General features: G+C 43.6%; 1 protein-coding gene and 1 long non-coding RNA gene across 3 annotated transcripts; one reads left to right on the forward strand and one right to left on the reverse strand.

The window, feature by feature from the left end:
- Positions 1-819: 819 nt before the first annotated feature.
- LOC103101649 (uncharacterized) lies at positions 820-4,912 on the reverse strand. Its single transcript, XR_466182.3, has 2 exons — positions 4,727-4,912; positions 820-1,016 (listed from the first exon to the last, which is right to left on the reverse strand). It is a non-coding gene; the product is annotated as an uncharacterized LOC103101649 (long non-coding RNA).
- A 463-nt stretch (positions 4,913-5,375) lies between these two features.
- On the forward strand, positions 5,376-22,475 carry LOC100015813 (zinc finger protein 501-like). 2 transcript variants are annotated; one of them, XM_007490706.3, is made up of 4 exons: positions 5,376-5,656; positions 7,850-8,028; positions 8,756-8,851; positions 12,919-22,475. In XM_007490706.3, exons 2-4 carry the CDS (start codon positions 7,863-7,865, stop codon positions 14,148-14,150), a joined length of 1,494 nt encoding a protein of 497 aa, XP_007490768.1. In that variant the 5' UTR covers positions 5,376-5,656; positions 7,850-7,862; the 3' UTR covers positions 14,151-22,475. The 2 variants fall into 2 exon arrangements, with proteins under 2 accessions (XP_007490768.1, XP_007490769.1); XM_007490707.3 differs by having other exon boundaries at positions 7,902-8,028.
- Positions 22,476-22,954: the final 479 nt, after the last annotated feature.

Genomic DNA, 22,954 nt, shown 5'->3' on the forward strand with positions numbered 1-22,954 from the left:
CACTATCTTCCAAGGAATCCCCTCATCTTGGAGGAGACCTCATGGCTGGAAGCCGAGCTAGATTTAATCTTCTGAGGAGGCCTTGTAGCTGAGGCCTCTGAACTTCCCTTTGCTTAGGCTAGGCTGGAGAAATCTTATCCCCTTTCCTCTCTCTCTTCTCAATTTCTTCCTACTATTGTAATTAAACCATCATAAAAATCCCAAACTGACTTGAGTATTTTATTGGGATTGAATTTAAATCCTTGGCAACCACTAAAATAATATATTGTCAACAATCCTAATTTTACCCTTAACACAATTTGTCTTTCTCCTGGGGAGAGCAGATGACCATTAAAATTGTTGACATCTCCCCAAGTAGGGTTGGAGCCTTTAAGATGATCTATATTCTGAGGGACTTAGGAGAAAGAATACTCTCCACAGCCAGAGAAAGAACTGGGGGAGCATTAACACAGAAGAAAAACAACTGATTGATCACATGGTTTGATGGGGATAGGATTGGGGATGGAGACTCTAAGATGATCTATAACTGCTCCCTCTTAGGGGAGAGATGGGAAGGCTAACAGTAGGTGGTGTTGCATCCACACTGCAGTGTTATGAGCAGTACAACTAGTAAGGAGGGGAGCTAGTTTGCAGAACCTCCCTCCTCTCTTCTTTATTACAGGTTATCCCCTGGATCCCTTTGCCCTAATTGGTTCCCATTTAAAAGTCACTATAGAGACCCGGCCTGGGGTCCCTATATGATTTTTACCTGTCTGTAATAACCTGAGGAGAAGGGAGACTAAGGAAATGGGTGAATAACAAAGACTCAAAGACAGCAGGTTAAAACACATGGGGAGTTGGCACAAACTCCAGTAATATTTCCCACTGAGAATGAGAAATATGAGGAATAAGAAATATGTGGGGAGTCACAACTCCTTAATGCCTCCTATGTAATAGGAAGCATGGGGGCGTCGGCATCGCGAGGATCAGCAGGAAAAGATAGAACAAAGCACTTTGAAGATACAGGGAACTCAGAGCTGAAAGACAAGAGGGAGTAAGAGAGGTAAGGGGAGAGGAGGGGAAGAGAGAGATGGAATTCACGCTTGTTCCCCAGAATTTATTGGAGGTTTTAGGAATGTGAATGGGGAGATCAACGAATACGAAACATGGCATAGGTCTTAACATTGGTTGAATTGACAATGACAAGATCAAAGAGGTGGAGATTAATCCAACCTGTGCTTTGCAAATGAAGGTACTCTGAGCCAGGGCAGCGTGGCCTTCAAGGCCCAGCCCATGAATTTGTCCGTCCTTTGCTAGTCCTTTGGACTGTCCCTGTGTCTGGTAAATGAATCTACAGGATACAATATCAATACATCAATCATACTTTCCAGATGCTAACATGCCTGGTGTGCTAGTCACGAGAAGACAGAATGGCCCCAGAGGCAGAGGACAAGCCCATGTTTTGGGACAGTTAAGTGGCAGGGTTTGCTGGGCTCCACCAAAGGGCCCCTCTTGGTCCCATGACAGAGTTTCTTTTTAAAAATGGTTTTTCCTGTGCATGGGGGCAGCGGGGTGGGAGGTAAAGAAACTTTTGCCCATTTAAATTCCAATTAAGAGGTGAGAGGAAATGACTACTAGGAAAGCTCTCTGGAGGCAGGTGACAAGTTTAAAGGAAGTCTCTTCCTTTCACAACCTAATACACATAAATGTGTTATCTTCTCTTTGGTCATTAGATGTTGCCCAAGGCCATTCTATCATGCTACCCATGATGAAAAGGGGGGAAACATTTTTAATTTGTTCCAGAATCTTCATTCCCTTAAAGACCAGGCAGTGTGGCATCAAGAGCACAATGCCAGGCATCATTAGAAAATAGAACGTTCTTAGACTGCGCTTCCCACTAAAAAAAAATTATGGAGAAAATCTCATTCAGGGATACCTCAGGTCCTCCCTGGTTAGGAAGAAACAAGATTTCCTCAGCTCTTCAGACTCTGACAACCAGCAGCTGGCCCGCAGTCTCTTCTGCCCCCCCCCCTCCCCCAGTCCCCTTTTCCTGAGGCCTCCCCAATGATCTTCAAAGGTCCATTCATTTCCCCACCCTATTCAGTCATTTCTTGATTGTCCTATTACTTACAAGGTTGTGCGGTTGTACTGCTCATTCATCAGCTTGGATATTTATTTGGTCATTATCTTTTATTCTGTCTTCTCCTCTGCCTTCTAAGCCCTAACCAGGTTGTTCATCCTCACCGTGATCTCCCCTTCGTTCTCTCCCAAACAGGCACCTCTGCAGTTGAATCCTCCTCCCTACCTCATCCTGTCCTCTAGGCAAAGTAATTTGGAATCCCTTGAATCCTTGTCCAGTCCCCAATCCTGAGTTGTGAAACTCCCACCATGGATTATTTCCTTCACCTGACTCCACTCACACAGAGCTGGGCAAACTCAGCAAACTGGGTTGACTGGGTCCACTACAAATTTATGCCACATAATTATAACTGAGACCCTGCTGTAGGGAGGCGATTCTTTAACACCTCCCTAAATTGATTCACTAGCCCACTCTGCACATTGGCCATTCCAATCCTTGTCTGGCCTGAAACCTCCCAGAGAAATCCCTCTCTATCCTCTTGGCTGAAAAAAAAAAGTGTTTGAGGTTACTTCCTGAGAGCTCCCTGGTCTTCCTCCCCCTTTTGGCCCACATCACTCAGAAAGATTCTCCCACTATCTCCTCCTTCCCTCTCCTATCACATTGAAAAACTGTGCACAGAAAAAGACTGGGCAAAGCTCTTCTGAGTCAACTGACTATTGTGAGATGTTCACATCATGAGTCAGGATCTACAGATGCACCCAGCCTGATGGGAGACCCCAAGTAGCACAGCTGACAGATACTTATATAATACAATGCTTGAAGAGCTCAACTAGATGCTGCTTCTTTTTCTGGGTGGGCAGAGATTTTCTCTTCCCCTGCTTAGGGAGAGGAAGGAGGGTATGACATGACTAACGATGCCATACGAGGTATCACAAAACTATAAACCACAGGAAAGATGGTGCTGGGTGTCACACCTAGGTCGGAGAAGAGGACCCTGGGCCTCCTGCCCTCCTGTCTAACCACATGTTCTCAGGTGCTGGTGAAATGGTCCTGGACACTGAGGATATGGTGCTTTGAGTCAAGGAAATGTTGGGTGCTCCAGGGGATTTTTCTCATGAGGTCTGATCTTACTTCTATTACAATCTCACACTAGGATTCTGATTTTCAACTACTTTAAAAAACCCTCACTTTCACCAATACTTTGTATTGGTTCCAAGGCAGAACAGAGGTAAGGGCTAGGCAATGGGGCTGGGCAAAGTGACATGCCCAGGGACCACAGGAAATATCTGAGGCCACATTTGAACCTCCTGGTCTTAAGGCCTGGCTCTCAATCTACTGAGTCATCTAGCTGCTGGTGATTATTTTTATACTGTTATTTAATCAACTAACAATGGGGACTATAATTTATTATTAAATCAGCAGTTACAACTTGGCAACTTTCAGTTTATCAATTAGCTACCACCTAGCAGAATCATTAGCAAAAGTGTTTGGAAGATAATTGGGCTGAAATTCCTGTTTTATAAGATGGACCTACCATCTTGTGAAGGCCAACCCCTCTAATATGCATCCTTGATCTTATTAGGATTAGAATTCTCTGGAGGCTGTTTATTAATTTATCATTATTAAATAATGAAAATGGGTTGGAGAGAGAAAAGGCACAATCACATGGCTGGTTGCTTAGCGAATTTGAGTTTGTCACTCATCTAGCTAGCAAGAGACCATATGAGCTGTCCTGATTGAGAGAGAGAGAGAGGGAGAGATAAAGAGGAAGGGAGGGAGGCAGGGAGAGGGAGAGAGAGAGGGAGAGAGAGAGAGAGAGAGAGAGAGAGAGAGAGAGAGAGAGAGAGAGAGAGAGAGAGAGAGAGAGAGAGAGAGAGAGAGAGAGAGAGAGAGAGAGAGAGAGAGAGAGAGAGAGAGAGAGAGAGAGAGAGAGAGAGGGAGAGAGAGAGAGCTGCTGCTTCCTCAATTCCTAACTTAACCCCAGCGATGGTCTCCCTACAGCCTTGACCTCAGCCCAGGTCAGCCCAGTCTTTCAGATGCCTGGAGTCACACGGGAGGAGGCAAACACCTTCTGGGACACCAGGGAGCCACTAGTGCAAGTGCCCAATCAAAGGGTGGGACTGAGACTGAAATGGATTTTCAAAACTTTCCCTTTTAAAAGGTGGGGTGCAAATTTCTATTAACGACTCTCAACCTCACACCTTCCTGTATTTTCCAATGCCCCAATGCATAGGGCAGTGATGGCAAACCTTTTTTGAGACCACCTGCTGTGCGTCCCCCCCCCCTCCCCGCTGGAAGCACTCCTATTGGGCTGCTGGGCAGAGACAGGTGATACGAAAAAATGTCAGACATGGGTGGAGAGGCGGAAGGGAGCAGTTCCCCTGCCCACTCTGGAGGAGTGGCGGTGATGGTGGGGTGCACCTACAGAGTGTGCCAGAGGTTCCCCATCAGGGGTATAGGATTATTAGTTTAGGATGTGAGAAGACCTGCGTTCAAATTCTGTTTCAGACACATATGAGGGTGCCCTAGGCCCGTTTTCTCTCGGTAAAAGCAGGTAGGCAGCCTCTCCCTCCCAGGGTAGTTGGAAGCTGGAAATGACTCATCCACCCCAAAACTCTTTGAAAACCTTAAAGCATTCCAAGTCCCGGGCCCCAGGTCTCTTCTCACCTTTGCAGGCTTCCTGCATTCAGCTGGTGCCTACTAGGGCCGGTGGGAGCGGTTACAGTGCCGACACCCTCCCCCCCCCCCAACCTGCGCCCCCTCTTCTCCGTTACAGCTGGGCCCTTATGGTGTCTCTGTCCTACTGTTAGCCCAACTCCCCAGGGCCACGGGATTGGCCTAAGGGGGTCAGGCTGGGGCCCGGGCCCTCCCATCTCCCCGACAAAAGCCTCTCAACCAAGTTCTCTGGGGACAGGGGTCCAGCACCGTAAACCGGATTCCTTTAGGGGGTCCCCTTCTCTTGCCCCGCCCCCTGCCAATCGTGGTTGCCATAGATGCCAAGGCAGAGCAGGAAGGAACAAAGGCGGGTGCAGCCGTCACTTCCGCCCCGCGGTGGTCCTCCCCTTCCGGTCTTCAGACTTCGCTGTCCAGGCCTTGGCTCTGCTGCGTGTCTGCAGCCCGACCCCTACAGTTTTGTGTCCTTGATCGGACCGAGGCCAACCCCCGGGGCAGAGAAGGCGACGGCGCCGTCAGCGTCTGGCTTCTGCGCTTCGGCCACCCCGGTGGATTTTCCGGGAGCTATGCGTGCGTCCTGCACCGTTGGGCTCCGTGACTTCCGTGACCACGCCTCTTTTGTGAGCGGCTGTGCTTATTGGACTGTCTGAGAGCTGCTATAGACAATCAGAAGCGTCTGTTTCCCCGCCCCCTCCGTGATCCTCCCTGAACCCCTCTGGGCTACTGGAGGCGGTGCCGCTGCAGGGGCTCGTGGCCCCCTAGACCCTGGCCACCCCCTCCTGCCATCCAAGCACTGCAGGATCCTCTGCCTGCTGCGTCCCGGGCGTGCTACCGAGTGCTTGGGCGATGTGGTCGGCCCCTCTTTGCAGCTGCGGAGACTGAGGCCCACGGAGGGTCAGTGACTGGCGCAGGATCACTCTCGGGGTAAGTGTCTGAGGGGAAGCCTGGCCCCAGATCCCTGCTCGGCCCCTCCTATGTGTGCAGGAGGGGCTTAATCCGTGCTCTGTCCAGTCATTCATTCATTTATAGCGTGGCAATGCCGTTGTACGCAGTCGGCGTCCATTCTCTCCTTTCTTCGTTCCGGGGCTCCCATTCTCTCCTGTTAACCTGTAAGGCCTCTCAGGGCCGAGGCTGTTTCTTTGGACGTTGCACTCTCAGGGTCATGCACCAGGACTAGCCCACAGCGGGCGCTTCCTCAATGTTGGCTGATTGACTAACGGATCCCGAGGGGCAGCCCTCTTGGCACCTGGCCCTGGTAGCCTTTCCTTCCCCACTTCTGGCCTGCTGACTCTCTCGGAGTGGGGTGATGAAAGGATGGTCAATCATGCTGAAAGCCGGGGCCCAGCAGCCCCGGGGCTGTCCGTAGGGCACGGACACAGTTCTTGGTTTGACCCCTTAGAGACGTTGCAAAAGTCCAGATGAGACTGAAGGGGAGAAGCATCTGCAGAGCCCCCACTGTGTGCCCAGCCCGGGGTGGGGGTGGAGCTGAGAGTGGAGAGAAGGGAAGACCCGAACCAGAATTGTTGGCCAGCAAGGTTGGCTTTGGGGAGAGAGGAGTGGAGGTGACCCTTCAGTTGGGAACCTGGGAGAAGTGGGAGATGGAAGAGAAAAGGATCAGAAACTTGTTCTAACTTGTTCTCTTTCCTCCAAAGGCTCCCCCCCCCCCCCATTTCCTATTTTACCGTTCACTATCAAGATAGCACTTTCCTTAGTCTCAACCTGGGTGTCATCCTTAGCTCTTTCACTCTCTAATCATCCTTCTATGCTGCTTTTTAACTGCCCTCCCTGCCCCAAGTCTCTCCTCCATTCAGGCCCAAATTGATGTTCCTGAAGCTCTGATATGACCATGTCACTCCCCTACTCCATAAACTTCAGTGACTCCCTATTGCCTCCAGGATCAAGGATAAAAGTCTTCTCTTTGGCAGCAAAGCTTTTCAGTCTTGCCTCTTCTCCCCTTCTCATGCTTCCCCCTACTATGAACAATTCTTGCCAATTTTCACACAAGCCACTCTCATGCCTGGAACATTCTTCCTTCTCCCTTCTCCCTCCTGGTTTCATCCCAGATCCCCACCTCTGCAGAAAGACGCTAGAGCCTTCCCCAACCCAGTTGCCAAGATCACCTTTCATCTGCTTCCAGTGGACCTAATTATTCCCATGGGTTGTCTTTGCCACCCTGACCTTAGTTTTCCTTTTCTTTGTATCCATAGAACTTAGCACAGAGTAATCAATCACCGAATGGGTTGTTGATTGATTGATTCTGAGGCCATTGGGAATTAGGCATATGTGGAAGGACTTCCTGAGACAGGGAACTCTCCAAATGCTGAATGAGGTCCTGGGCTCCTCCTCACCACAGGCTAGTGCTGGGGTTGGATTCTTTAGATGCTGGATCAGTCCCTTTTACCTCTGAAATCCTGTGCTTCTTTGGTTTATTATTCCCAGTGTCTGGCAGATTTGATTTCTTAGGTTAATTAAAGGCAAAGAAAGGGATTTGTATGGATTGTGTTAATAACCGAGTTCCAATTCATCCGAAGTGGTGCAGTTTGGGAGAAATGACAAGGCGGCTGTTTGTTCTCCAATGGAAATGACTCATGATTCTTAATGGACGATGTGTGCCATGTTTTCTCTGATCTAATACTATTGACGTTAGTGTTGCCCTTCTAGGTATCAGTAGATGTTCGGCATTTCCTATAGTTCCCCATGGACTCCTTTGGGGAGATAACTAGTAACACTGACTTTGACCAATGCAGAAAGGTGTTCAATGAACAGTTTGAGTCACAGTTTTGAGGCTTTTTAGCTTTGTACTGGTGACTATTCCCATTAGCCTTTCTGAAACCCATTTTCCCCATCTTTAAGCTGGGGAGAGCGAGTCATTGCAGCCCCAGCCTTAAATGATGTTGTTGGCAAATGTGAAGACTGGATCTGGCTCTCTCCTGATTGTGCTTTGTAAATTTAAAAAGGTCGGAGTAGCTGTGTTGCATTCGACTATTTACTTGATTCAGAATCTCACACCAGCTGAGACCCTTCGTGGGTGCTTAGTAAATGTGAGACTTTGAACCCTGAAGTTCAGGTGCTCGGAGCAATTCTCCTAACTGTCCTGCCACTTTTACTTCTCCTCAGATCCAAGGGAAGAATGATGGCTGGGCAAGCACGAATGTCTTTGGTGTTTCAGGAGTCAGTGACCTTCAAGGATGTGGCTGTAGACTTCACCTGGGAGGAGTGGGGGCACCTGGACCATGCTCAGAAGGAGCTTTACCGGGAGGTGATGCTGGAGAACTATGGAAACCTGGTCTGCCTGGGTAAGGATGACTTCCCTGGGAGCCAGGATCTATCCAGGGGAGGGTCTTGCCTTCTCACTTAGTGAATGCTGTGGAGGGTCATCAGTGTTTAGCACTTATGGTTGGGCCTGCAGAGATCAGATGTTGCTCATTCTTTTGTGACCAAGAGACAGGGCACGTATGCTCCATGGTTCCAAGTGGAAGGTGTTTGATTTTTGGACTGGAAACCCTCAACTTCTTTGTTTTGCCCCTGGATTTGGGCCTCCCCAACTCCCTCTTTCCTTGAGGCAGAGGTTTTTCCCTCAGGTCCCAGTATAGATACTTGAGGACCTGAAAGTCTTCATCCTGTTAGTGGGGAGTGCATCAAGTGAGCCACCAAGCTCAGCACCACCCTAACAAATTCCTTGTGATTTTCTAAGAACACAACCACAATATTCTTAAGAAGGTTTTTCTTGGGGGAAGCTAGGTGGTTCAGTGGGTAGAGAGGTAGACCTAGAGGCAGGAGATCCTAGGTTCAAATCTAGACTTCCTAGCTGTGTGGCCCTGGGCAAGTCACTTAACTCCTATTGCCTAGCCCTTACCACTCTTCTGCCTTAGAACCAATGCACAATATTGATTCTAGGATGGAAAGCAAGGATTTTTTTTTTAAAAGCCTTTTCTCCTGCCTTCTGCGTCTTCCTTTCATGGGATTTAGGGGAGGATAGAATCCTGATGTGACCCTCGGTGCTCTTCACTTTGCTTTGAGCAGGCCTTGCCGTTTCCAAACCAGATGTGATCTCTCAGCTGGAGCGAGGTGGAGCACCATGGTGGCCAGGGGGCTACATCCCAGAAAGCAGTCATGCAGGTGAGTGGGGGACAGCTGGTTATTCAGAGTGGTTCAGCATTGGAACATTCCACCCGTGTAATAAGCAAATGATGAAGCGACTAAGGAAACAAAGATTCGATCTTCTGGGCATGGCATTTAGGAAGCAATGCATGCCATGAGTCCAGCAAGTTGGGACCAGGCCCCTTTTCAGCGTAGGGCTGGACTCCAAATGTCGGGGGAAACAGACTTTTATACATTAAAACAATTGCTCAAATAAGACCAATTGGCTAAAAGGAAAAATACAGTATATTAGGTAAATCTGATTAGGTAACCTAAAACAGTCAGGTAATCTAACTGGAAGAAAAGTTAGAGACTTTCCAAGTTGGGAGGGGGAGTGAACAGGTGCAATTGCTTGAATTGAGGAAGAGAAGCATCCCATTCCTCCTCAAGTATTTGTGAACAGTCAAAGGAACATGGAAGCAATAAAGTTCCCAGATAACACCAATGGGTTGTTGGAGATGTATAAGAGAAAACACCTTCCATCCATCTTCAGATCTCACTGGGTTTCTGGTCAACACAACCTAGATCCTTGGATAAGGGTCTCTAAACATCACGTACAGGGGCTCCAGCTTCCCAGCCACTTGGGGTTGGATTCAAATAATGCCATAAGATTGTCTTCCAGTTCCCACGACTGACTAAAGCTTTCTCACAGGACAGAATTTGGACTAGGCCCATAATTGAATAGAAGACAAACTGAGCTGGCTCTAGAATTGAGTCACAAGATGAATTCAGGGGGGTTCACTTAATTGCTTCAATTCCTACTACCACTTGCTGTCCTAATCCCCTCAGTTTCCTCACCTGAAAGGTGACTCCAGGACACTTGTGAACGTCATGAATCTGGGCAGTCTTTCCCCAGAGAACATCCCTTTATTGGCATCAGGGACCTCACATTGCTGGAAAGACAGGGTGGGAATGCCATGATTGGGGGAGAACCGAGCTCCTTAACCTTTCCCATTGGACAGAAGAGCCCTATGGGTGCAAGGATTGTGGAATGCCCTTTGGTCAGAACACAGAGCTTACTGCCTGGGGAGTTCTTCTCTTACCTCCCTGGGGGTAATTTGTTCTTCCTTTTAGAAATGTACATGATAACTTGAACAAAATAAAAAGGCCTCTTGGCTTCCATATCCTCTTCTGATCTGTTTCTTCGGTTTCTTTTGAAAAATTACATTGCCTTTGTCATTTTTTTTCATCACAGCTACCCATCTGTACAGAGCAGATGATTCTGGGTATTTCTACCCACATCATTTCAGATAAGACTTCCTGAGTCTCCCAATTTGTAGAGAACAGTGGAGGGATGCATTCCTACAGGGTCTTTGGTCAGCTGTGACTCAGTCATTCATCCCTGTTGGCTTTCATCCTCTTCTGTTATCGGAGATAAAGCTGCTGTGATGATCTAGGAGAAAGAAGTCTTGTTCTCTTTTTAGTCATACTCTCAGGGTATCTCAGCCTGATAACCATGAAAGCTAACATTTATAGAGCGTCTATCTACCAGGTGCCAGCCACTGCACTAAGTGCTTTAGAAATATGATTTCATTGGGTCCTCACAACAACCCTGGTATGTCGGTGCTGTTATGATCCCCATTTTACTGTTGAGGGAACTGCCATCTTTTCTCCATTTGTGTAATCATTTCAATATTTTTATTTAGGTGTTTTTTCATTGTCTTTATCCATGGTTCTTTTGTACCTCTGAGTAACTTAATAGTCAAGTATTTGGCATATGTTGCCATTATTATAAATTATGTTTCTCTTCCATCCTTTCTGGTTTTTGATAGTCACATGCAGAAGCGTGAGTGATTTCGGTCGACCTTCTTGTAGATTCCACTCTTCGTAATCACGGTTATCTTGATTAGATTTTTTTTACAAAATATACCATTATTTCATCTATGGATAGATAGATGTCTTTGAAACTCATTTGCTTCTGCTTATATCATCCATACTTTATTTCTATTGAAGTATATGTATACATTTTCAAACTGTCAAGGAGTAATGGTCAGAGTGGATAGCCCTTCTTGGTAGGAAAGCTTCTAATATTCCTCCACATCGCCTTCAGCATTTGTCATTTTCCTTTTCTGTCATGTTAGGCAATCTCAGAGAGGTGAGGTGGTACCTCAGAGTTGTTTTAATTTGCATTTCTCTATAATCAGGAGTGTTTTAGAGCATTTTTCCATGTAATTATGGCTTGCTTTGATTTCTTCTTTGGAGAATTGTTATTCAGGAAAATCATAAGCTTGTAATTTGGCATGGTTGATTGTCTTCCTTTTTGATTAAAATGATATTTGATTATAAGAGATTCTTCTATTATGAATAATGTTCAACAGATTGGCAGTAATTATAAAGTTAGATGGTGCCTGAGCTAAACTTTAAAACATAGAAGTGATTCTATAAGGTAAGGTGAGGAGGAAATGTATTCCAGGCCTTTGCAAAGTCACAGAGGTAGGAAGTGAAATGTTATGTATGAGGAACTGGTAATGAGTTATTTTGAATGATATGAAGGTCTTAGAAATCAGGCTAGAAAGGTAGGCGGGTGCCTTATTGTCATGAGTTTTAAATGCCAGGCAGAAGAGGGCATTTTATTGTAGAGGCAATAGAGAGCCACTGAAGGCTTTTGAATAACAGAATGATGTGATCATATCTGAGTTTTAGGGATATTCATTTAGCAGTTATGTGCAAAGGATGGATGGCAGATAGCAAAGACCAGAAGCATGGAGAACAATTTAAATTATTAAATAGTCCAGTGTGAGACAGTGAGGTCTGGACTAATGTGAGAGATGTGTGATAATAAATCAGCAAAGGCTAAAACAGGGTCAGAGTGGTAACAAGAGACCATCGAGAGGACAGTGACAGTGACAAGTATCTTCTCCAGGCTTTCCTCCAAGTGTTACAACAGCACACAGCCAAAGGTAGATCCCTGAAGTGTTTCACTAGAGTTACATCAAGCCATCAATGAGTGTTTTCTGTGGCTGGCCATTCAGACAGAGTTGAATTCCCAGAAAAGTACTGTCCTGTAGCCCTGACTCCATGGGATTTACTAATGAGAAGGGATCTGAATGGCTATCCTGCCCTGCCCGTAACTGGAAAATCCACTTTTATGTGATATCTCCTTGATCATTTAGTTTTTGCTTGGGCACATCTAGGACAGAGGAACGAGCTTCCATCTCCACTTTTGGTTAAATTTCATTATTAGAAAGTTTCCTTTGCCCCAGCTAGATTTGTCTCTTTTTACTCTTACTGTGTTTTGTTATCCTCTTTGAGACCAAGTAGAACCCATTAAATTCATTCCTTCGAATACTGCAAACACAGCTTTTATTTCCATTCCCCCCTTCCCTAACCTCCATCAAGTGTTCTTCAGTTGAAACATTTTCTTTAACTAGGAGCCTATTCACAAGGACCTTTATTATCTGAGCAATGAGTCTGAGAACAGGAGGGACTCTGAAGTGCCTTCATAACATCCTCAAGTCATAGATCCAGACCATAGTCAGGCAATGACGTTAGGTCTCTGTAGTAGTGTGTAACTCTATACCTACCCAGCTGGCTCAGAGAGTTGGAAATGAGCACCTGCCATGCTGGGAGTGCCTGGGAAAACAAATTGGCTATTGCCCTACTATTAGAGCTGTGGACTGGTAAATGCCCTCCTTTGGAAAAGCAGCGAGGACTTTTACGAGAGGAACATTGTTTAACCTGATAATCACACTACTTACTAGGACTAGGCCCTAAGCCTGCCTGGTGGTGTTAAGATTTTCCCTATGAAAATGATCCTAGTTGCTCCCTAAATGGTGGGGTGGAGGAAGGGAGAGAGTCCCCATTCCCTTTAAAATCGTGGTGTGTGAATATAATTGGATATTGTTACACCATATGAAATGATAGGAAAAATGCAAAGAAATCTGAGAAGACCTAAAAAGTGATTTGATTTAAAGTAAAAAAAAAAATCCATGCTGATAATATGCTAATCATAGTGGCAAAAAAAAAAACCATCTTAAAAATACACGTAAAGGATAAAAGCACACATTCAGGGAACAAGATATATTTAATTGTTTTATGTCTTTCAGATTGGGACAGTAGGCCTGAAATCAAAGAGTCATCTCCAAAGTTGGACCTTTCTATAAAAGAGTCATCCAGTGAAATACTGACAAGGGGTTGTCTCTCTATCTCTAAATTGAGAGATGCCAGGGAATATGATGCTAGATTAGAGAGACAGCTGAGCCAAGAGGAGAGAGATTCTAAACCAGTAAAACTCATTCAAAGGAAAACTCCCAATCAAGGAAGAAGAAATGAATATAATAAACAGGTCAGAAGCATCAATCTAGAGCCAGTCCTTTTTCCACAGTGGAGAGAATCCACTGAAAAAAGTTTTCATGAGTATGACACACAGAAGAACTTCAGACTATATTCAGAGCTAAGAAAATGTAATAGCATCTGCTCAAAAAAGATATTTTCTGTGTATAATAAATGTGGGAAATCCCTCAATTATAATTTAGAACTTACCAAAAAGCGTGGAATACATGTTGGAGAGAAAAGTTATGAGTGTAATTTATGTGGGAGGATTTTCCGCCAGAGCACGGGACTTATTCAGCATTATAGAATTCATACAGGAGAAAAACCTTATAAATGTAATGAATGTGGGAAGGCCTTCCGGCAGAGCTCAGGCCTTATTCAACATCATAGAATTCATACCGGAGAGAAACCTTATAAATGCAGTGAATGTGGAAAGGCCTTCTGCCAAAACTCGGGCCTTACTCAACATCAGAAAATTCATACTGGTGAGAAACCTTACGAATGTAGTGAATGTGGAAAGACTTTCCTCCGGAATACTGAATTAACTGAACACCAGATAACTCATACTGGAGAAAAACCTTATGAATGTAGGCAGTGTGGGAAAGCCTTTTGTCAGAGGGCAGAGCTTAGCCGGCACCATAAAATCCATACTGGAGAGAAGCCGTACAAATGTACTGAATGTGGGAAGGCCTTCCGTCAGATAACACACCTTACTCAACATCAGAAAATCCACACTGGAGAGAAGCCTTATGAATGTAGGGAATGTGGGAAGACCTTTCGCTACAGCTCGCACCTTACTCGACATCATAGAACTCATACAGGAGAGAAACCATATGAATGTTATGAATGCGGGAAAGCCTTCCGCAGGAGTTCTCACTTTAACCGGCATCAGATAATTCATACTGGAGAGAAACCGTATAAATGTAGTGAATGTGAGAAGACCTTTCGCTGGAGCACAGGACTTAGCCGCCATCAGAGAAGTCATACTGGAGGGAAACCTTATTGATGTAAAGGATTTGACAGTCTTCTCCAGTAGTTCATGCCTTATTCAGCATTAGAGATTTGTATTGGAGGGAAATTTTATGAACATAATCAGTTTGGGAATGCCTTCCCTTAGTCCACGGAGCTTATTTAACATCAGCTAATTTGTAGTGGAGAGAAACATGAATAGCGGGAAATACGGATAATGCAGAGTATGTGTATAATGGAGATCCAAGAGAACAGTGCATTCGAATGGTCAGAGGGGAGGAAGAAACAGGAATGAGGATGAACAGAAAACTAAGAATCTTGATGGACATTCAGAGGGATGTATTGCAAAGGTGTTCTGGTATTTTGTAGGTTACATTTAATTTGTCTAAATGTAAATGAGTTGCAAAGTGAGCTTAATTATATTAGTGTTCAAAATCATAGAGGCAGTGGGGTAGTGGAGAGAGATCTGATCTCAATGTCAGGAAGCCTACTTTGACACCTACTGGCAGGTGATGCTGGCCAAGCCATAATTTCTCAGAGCTCCTGGGATGAGTTTCATGACTTAAATTAAGAGAAGGGTCTTCCTCACTGTGAGCTTCCTCCACCTGTGAAAAATTTTGTGTACAGTGAAGATTTTATTTTTTAAAAAAAGTTCTATGTTCAGTGAGGTTTTATATTTGACCACAATCCTGAAAACTCAGAAGAGTTAATCATGCTCCTCTTAGTCTGGAAAAAGTGAAATCCTGACTTCTTACTAAGGCTAATAAGGTTTTTATGCTCTATATCCATTGCTCTAGCTGTCATTTCTTATTCTCACATCTTCAAACTGGCTCCCTTCATGGAGGCACTCCCCATTGCCAGGAAACATACTGTAAAAAGTCTACCTTTGAACCTCTTATCTGATTCATCTACCATCTCCCTTCCCTTCCCTTCCCCCCTGCGCTTCCAGTGTCTCCAGTTCCTTACCACCATCACCACCCCTGCAGCACATTGTAATCTGATTTCTTTTTGATCACTCTCCTGAAATGGCCCAATTGTAGGTCACCAAATACTATAACCATTTCTCTCTTTGGCTCAATGGGTTTTTCCCCCCACATCATCAATACCACCCTTTCCTTCTGAGTACATTCTCCTTCTATGTCTAAAGATATTCACACTTTTTGGTTAATATTGAGTCTAATTACTTATTTATATGGATAGCACTGCTATGGTTTGCAGTATACTTCCTCACTGAGCATATGTGAGGCAGATCATGCAACCATTATTGGTGTCACAGATTATAAAACTCAGGCTCTTGGGGAGTATAGTGTCTACCTATTTTCTGCCAACAAGTTCCAGTCTACAGTGAGATTTGACTCAGGGCTGCTCAGCCAAAGGTCAGCACTCTGGATAGCAGCTAATTTTTAGCTTTTTAAGTTACATATTTTACACTGTTCTGTCCCTAGCCCTCTTCCCTTGCCTCTGATCTCCCCTTTGGGAATTGGGAATCTCAATCAGTTTTAGAGCTTCTGATAACACTTAAATTTTTTTTTTATTTAATTAGTTAATTTAGAATATTTTTCATTGGTTACAAGATTCATGTTCTTTTCCTCCCCTCCCCCCCTCCCATAGCTGGCACACATTTCCACTGGGTTTTACATATGTAATTGAACAAGACCCATTTCTATACCATTAATATTTGCACTAGGGTGATCGTTTAGAGTCTACATCCCCAATCATGTCCCCATCGATCTATGTGATCAAGCAGTTGTTTTTCTTCTGCATTTCTACTCCCACAGTTCTTTCTCTGAATGTGGATACATTCTTTCTTATAAATGCCTCAGACTTCTCCTAGATCATTGCATTGCTGCTAGTAGAGAAGACCATTACATTTGATTGTACCACAGTGTATCAGTCTGTGTGTGTAAGGTTCTCCTGGTTCTGCTCCTTTCACTGTGCATCTGATAACACTTCTAAGCAAATGGCCCTTCGTGTCCAATTGTGATCTTTTGAGCTTAAGATGAGTATTGCCATTTCTTTTAATTACTCCCAATCTTCCCACTCTTCCATATTGAAAAACTTTGCCATTGCTTTTGATTCTACACTTTCATCTACTCTGTATATATCTCATTATGTACCTGTTTATATATGCCTCTTTTATTAGAATGTGAGTTCCTTGTGGGGAGGGCCTGGCTTTGGTTTTCTTCATATCCCCAGTATTTCTCATAGTGCCTGGTACACAGTTAAGTGCTTAACAATTGATTAAATGGGCAATGTTTAAATTATTTAAAGGCATGGTTAGGGGCTAATGAATTTAGGGGGTTGTTAAATTTTATTTTTAGGATAGGGAAGAGTGAGGAGTGTTTGTAGACAGCAGGAAAGAAGATGGCATGTAGAGAGATTTGGAAGTTTAGAGAGATAGGCAATGATTAAATGGAACAATTTGCTGAAGGAGGTGGGGGAGAATGAGATCAGTGGTCCATGTTGGTAAAGAGAAGGGCCATTTCATCAGATGGGAGTAAAGTGAAGAGTGAATAGAAAATGGTGTCAAAGAGTTGCGAGATGTATAGAGGAGAAAAGAAGGAATTTGCACTGAATTCACTTCATTTCCTCTGAAGTTTGAATTAATATCCTTTATTGTGTGGAGGATAGTAAAGAAGGCTTGATGAGAGAAAAATTGAAATAGCTGCTTCAGAGAATGGGATCAGGGACCAGTTGGGGGTCAATAAAAGTATTGCCTTATTGAAGTGAGAGTCCAGCAAAAGTGAGATAACATACATTTGTAGTGGATCCATAACTCCCCCCCCCCCCAACTCAGCAACCCAAGATGCTGATGATATGGATGTTAAGCTGGTGTTAGGGATTGGGGCAGCATGAGTGGGATCAAAACATGGGAATGAGGGATTAAAAGTAGAGGCAAATGTAGAGTTGAACTGGTTTCCTAAAAGTTCAAAATTGGTAAGGAAGGAAAATGAAGCCAGAGCCCGCGTGATGGCCTTGAAGAGTACTGAGTTGAGGGATTATAGATCTTGGTGAAGTGAAGAATAGGTTTGGGAAGAGTCATAGTCAGTACACATTCATTATATGTCTACTATGTGCCATCTACTGCGCCATTTATATCTGTAGAGATACAAATATGAAAAAGACTGTCCTCAAGGAACTTACGATTTAATGGGAGAAGACCATACCAAAAAGAAAGATGAAAAGATGGGAATGGAGGAGGGGGAATATATCCAGCACAGGGGCATGATGGAGAAGCCAAAGAAATCCAAAATGAGTACAGCCAGGTGGGATATTGTGAGATATCATCTATCCTATCCTCCTTCTTGAGATTGAGGAGTTCATGGCTCTATCCTCCAGTCATTGATGAATTCTGATGCTGATTGAATATTGTAAGATGATAATATTAGGAGGTGTAGAAGCATGGTGGAAAAGCCAAAGACGTCCCAAATGAATGCAGCTGGGAAAAACAAGATGTTGCTGAGTTAAAGGTGAAAGGCATCACCAGTGACGGAATGATGAGAAATTATGGTCAGGTCATGGAAATGGAATGATTGTGCTTAACCAGAAGATCACCAGTGAATACTTTTTAATTTCCTGTCAATATCCATTTATCAACACCTATTATGTGCCAGCTATTTCTCTGGGTGCTGGAGATACAAAGAAGAAAATGAATCAGTTCAGCTTTCAGAGAGGTTAAATTTATGAAATAGTATATGTGTATGTGCATGCATTTGTACACATGCATGTATATACATACACATGTTTGCCTATATACAATGTGCATTGTCCATTATGTATGCATATGTAGATATGCAATATAGAATAATGTGTGTGCTTATACATGTATGCTATATATGTACATGTGTGTGCATGCAATCTGTATATTGTGGGTGTATTTGTACATGTATGTTTATGTGTGTATGAATATATCTCTGTGTGTATATTTATGAACATTCTCCACAGAATACACATGTGGCCAAGACCCACAGAAAGGGCAATACATGGTCTCCAGTGTGCATAGGGAGCCATATCTTATGCTCTTATTATTATGCTGTTTGTCCATTGCTGGTGATTGCTGAGTTTTACTTTCTTGGCTGGTCTTACAGCAAGGCCTCATGCTGAGAAATTGCCGCTCCCTCCTTGAGTGTAATACCTTTTCTGGATTCTCTATCTTTTGCTCTTCTCACCTTCTCCACATTACATTAGGAATATCCTGCTGGTTTCATGGTCCCTGCTCTGCATTGTTTCCCATTTCTACTTTTCTGAGTTGTATCATTTCTGGGCCAGTTGCTGGCTGACTTGGCCCAATATGCTAGGGCAGTGATGGTGAACCTATGGCCTGGGTGCCAAAAATGGCACACAGAGTGCTCTCTGTAGGCACGTGGCTGCCTCCCTCCCCCCATCCCTTGGTTCATTACTAGAAAAACAGGACTTGGGTAGAGGTGCTCCCCTTCCTCACTCTTTGGTGACTGATGACATTTTTTCACATCTTCCACCCTTCTTCCCAGCAGCCAGTGGGAGCACACAGGCGGTAAGGTGTGCGGCTCACAGGTGGCAGAGCTGGAGGGGAGCAGAGCACTCAGGTCACTCCCCTCCCCCTCTCTACACTCTCTGAAGATGTTCCTCACTTCACCCACCCCTCCTCCCAGCAGCCCAATGGAAGCACTTCCTCTCTCCCCTGTGTGGGGTAAGGGTTGGGGCAATATGTACCTGACACTCAAAGTGGTGGGGTGGGCATGGCACTTAGTCTGGGGGGGGTGAGGCCCAGCATTCCATCTCTAAAATGTTCACCATCACTGTGCTAGGATATAGTGATTAAAAAACCTTTCATCTAGGGAGGATAATTGCTTTTTGGTGATATCCAGAGACTGAATAATACAATTAGTTTATTAGATTAATGCTTTTCTCTTAACCCTTTTATCTAAGTCCTTAAGATTGTGGTTCTTTATCTAAGACCATGATCTCATTTGTTGTTAGAAATTCCCAAGAATTTGACCTTGCTTAGACATGTCGATTGATTGTCTCCTCTCCTTCCAGCACAGACACAGATCTAGTTTGTTATGAGCAATGAACCCTCTTAGTTTTGATATTTCAATCTGGCCAGTGAAAACTCTTACAATGTCCCTGTGTCAACTAATAAGTTGGCTAGTTAGAGCACTAAATGTTTGCTATATGCCAGGTCCTGTGCTAAGGGCTGAGAATATAAATAAAACAAAACCATCCCTGTTCTCAAGTTGCTTGCTTTCTAATGGGAGAGACCATAGAAAAGCGAAATCAGGCAAGGGCGAGTGGGCAGAGTCTGTGGTTCTTTGATGGCCTCTATGCAGGGGGCATGGGTTGGAGATGGCAGAGAATTAGAAAAAATATCAATCAAAAGATACGACAACATTTAAGAAGAGAACTAGTGATAAGCCACAGGGTTTCCGAAGTCTACAAACATTCACGTACTTCAGACAACAAATGAGATGATCTCAAAGATATTTATGCTATTTGTCTCTAAGACAAATCTCAAAGATATTTATGTGGAAGATTCCCCTTCCACATAAATTTGCAATTCCGTTGTAGATCTGATTCTGTCTATCCAATACAACTGGTTTTGGAGTGGAAATAAAGAGAAGCTTTGAGAGAAAGTGACTTTCTTAGAATTTGTAATGGAAAAAAAGAGAAACATCTAGAACATTCTGGTGTGTACCAAATATTTGGGGAAGGGAGCATTTAGGGAAAAGAGGAGAAACTGGTTTTGGTAGTATGAGTTAGTTACCTTAGCCACAATTCAAGGGAGGGACTCTCTTCCACTTGGAGCTCAGGCATTAGAACAAAGAGACTTTCTCAACCTGGTCAGTGACTCATCCATCTAAAGGACTTGATTGGAAGGGAATTCCCTGTTATTGAGGCCAGGGTTCAGCCCCTCAGCCCTTGCCTTCTTTGAAAGCAGGAACTTATGCCTGTATAAGTGAAGCTGCCAAGAGTCCTAGGCCTAGATCTGCTCAGTGACTTATGGGCCTAAATAGAAGAATCAGTCATCTAGACTCAGTCTATCACCCATGTAAATAGTTTATACAGGTTCTGATAGGAAATGATGATTCCAAGCATCATTACAGGAAGATTTGTTAGCGTCACATTGATTCCACTACTAGAGATGAGTGGTGAGTGTGAACAAGGTCCAAAGACCAGTAGCAAAAGGGGAAAACCTTTGGGATGGAATGGGGGGAATACTCAGAATGGAAGAGGGGTATTTTGCTCACTGAATTAGGTAATATCTGAGGGTAGGAGACAACCATGCTGCCAAGGGACTGTCAGAGAATGTTCTACTGATGAAGGATTTGAAAGGGCATTTTATAGAATTCTTCAAAGATGCCCCTCTCACATGCATAGTAGTGGGTCTTATCTCCAGGTTCAGGCTAAGTGAAGAATGACCCAATGTTCCAGTTGTAGGTCATGTGGACAGTGATGGCTTTAAACTAAAGAAGAGGATAGGAGGGATGGCTGCTTATCAGGATACACAGTTAGGTAAGGCCAAGGCATAGGAGTTCAGAAAACCAGCTAGTAAGTTCCAATAGCAAAGTAAAATTGTTCTAGTTACAACATGGACCTCGGATTGGCAGAGTGGAATCTAAGAAAGAGTAAAGGATCTCATGGCAATGTATATTTCTATCTGACCTATGTACTAAAATTTTAGGATGCAGTCTAAGTGACTTGGAAGGGAAGAATAGGGAAGTGGATGAACAATAAGAACAAGTGGGGTAATCAGGGGAGAGTAGCATAAAAATAGGCAAATTATCTGGAGGAACCAAATGTGTTTGATATGTTAACACAAGGTAACCCCTCATGCTCTGATCTTATCTTAAGGCTAGTGCAAATACATTCAAAGTTTAGAGGTGGAGGATCCCATTTTTGTTCAGCTGCCACCCCTACAAGGTAAATTCCTCATGCAATCTTTGACCTGTGATTTCTCTAGGAATTTGGGTTATATGGGGAGACCACCCTAGTGCCTACCTCAAAAAGACATTTGTATCTTCTCCCACTTTTATAATGATAGAACCACATCATCTAATAGCTCCTTCCAATTACTCAAATTTTACCTTTCTAGGTTTCTTTTGATTCTTGTGTTTATATTTCATAGTTCCTATTTAGCTCTCATCTTTTTATAAAAAGTGCTTGCAATTTTTCTATCGAATTAAAGGTATATTTTCCTCCAGTAGGGTTTTACTGAGCTTTACTGGAATAGTTGGTTGAAAACTTGTCTCTTACGTTTTGGAATATTGTATTCCAAGATCTCCTATCATATATAGGAAAAGGTGCCAGGTCTTGTGTCATTCTAATTATAATGCCAGAGTACTTCAATTGCTTTTGTTTTTTGAGATGCTTGTGGTGCTTTTTCTTTGACATGGGAGCTCTGGATTTTGGCTACAGTTTCTGGAACTTTTCCCTTCAGGTTTTTCTTTTAATTGATGAAACTAAAGCAGATGGAAGTTAATAACTTACTTGATCAGGACATATTTGCATTTAGGTCTTCCTGACTTCAGCCCTTTGCACTCTAGATCATTTAGATATCTCTAGTTGTAGCCAGAACATGCTGATGGCTTTGTAAAGAACCGAGGGCTGGAAGAATTAGAGGTCCCAGTGAGGATAACAAATAGGGTCAGGTATTATAAAGGGAAAATTAGAATGAAAATTTATGATCCAGTAAAGGACTTTCAGTATTCTTTACTTGAGAATGGCACGCTTATGAGTAATAGCAAGATTAAGGGCATGAACATTGTGTATTGCTGCTGCTATGGGCTAGAGGAGTAGGTCATGGGAAATGAATAAGTTGAATTAGGAGGTGATCAAATAGTAAAAAAAAATTTATATTACCAAATCTTTCTTTTTTTTAAATTTTAAACATTATTTTATTTGGTCATTTTCAAACATTATTCACTGGAAACAAAGATCATTTTCTTTTCCTCCCCCCCCCCCCCCCCACCTTTCCCTCTCCCATAGCCGACGCACGATTCCACTGGTTATCACATGTGTTCTTTACCAAATCTTTCTAATAAGGGTTTGGAATCTCAGATATATAGAACACATATATGTATATATATATATATGAATAATAATCATTCCTCAATAAATAAAAGGCCAAAGGATATTCTCAACCACATGCCAAGTATTCACAAGCACATGAAAGAATGCTCCAAATCACTAATAAAAGAAATGTCTGATCAAAACAGCTCTGGCTTTTCACCTTGCACCCTGCAAATTGACAAAAATGGCAAAAAATGGCAGTAGTCAATGTTCAGGGATTGTGGGAAGATAAGTAGCACATTGTTGGGGGAGCTACGAAATGGTGCAACCATTTGTAAAGCAATTTGGAATTATGTGAATAAAGAAATTAAAATGTTCAGAGACTGTTAAGGAGTTTATATCTCAAGGAAGCTGCCAATAAGAAAAAAGATCCTGGGGGCAGCTGGGTGGCTCAGTGGATTGAGAGTCAGACCTAGAGATGGGAGGTCCTAGGTTCAAATCTGGCCTCAGACACTTCCCAGCTGTGTGACCCTGGGCAAGTCACTTGACCCCCATTGCCTAGCCCTCACCACTCTTCTGCCTTGAAGCCAATACACAGTATTGACTCCAAGACGGAAGGTAAGGGTTAAAAAAAAAAGAAGGAAAAAAGATCCTATATATTTGTATTTTGTAATAGCTAAGAATCAGAAACACAGTACATGACAATCAGCTGGGGAATGTTTATACACATTGTAGTACATGTAATTGAATACTAATGTGCTGTAAGAAATGATATGTGATGAAAATAGAGAAGGGGATTATGAGAAATAGCAAATTCCACCTCATTCCTCTTCCTGCTTCCTACCCTACTGC

Source organism: Monodelphis domestica, chromosome 3 (assembly GCF_027887165.1).
Source record: "Monodelphis domestica isolate mMonDom1 chromosome 3, mMonDom1.pri, whole genome shotgun sequence".
Classification (NCBI taxonomy): Eukaryota; Metazoa; Chordata; class Mammalia; order Didelphimorphia; family Didelphidae; genus Monodelphis; species Monodelphis domestica.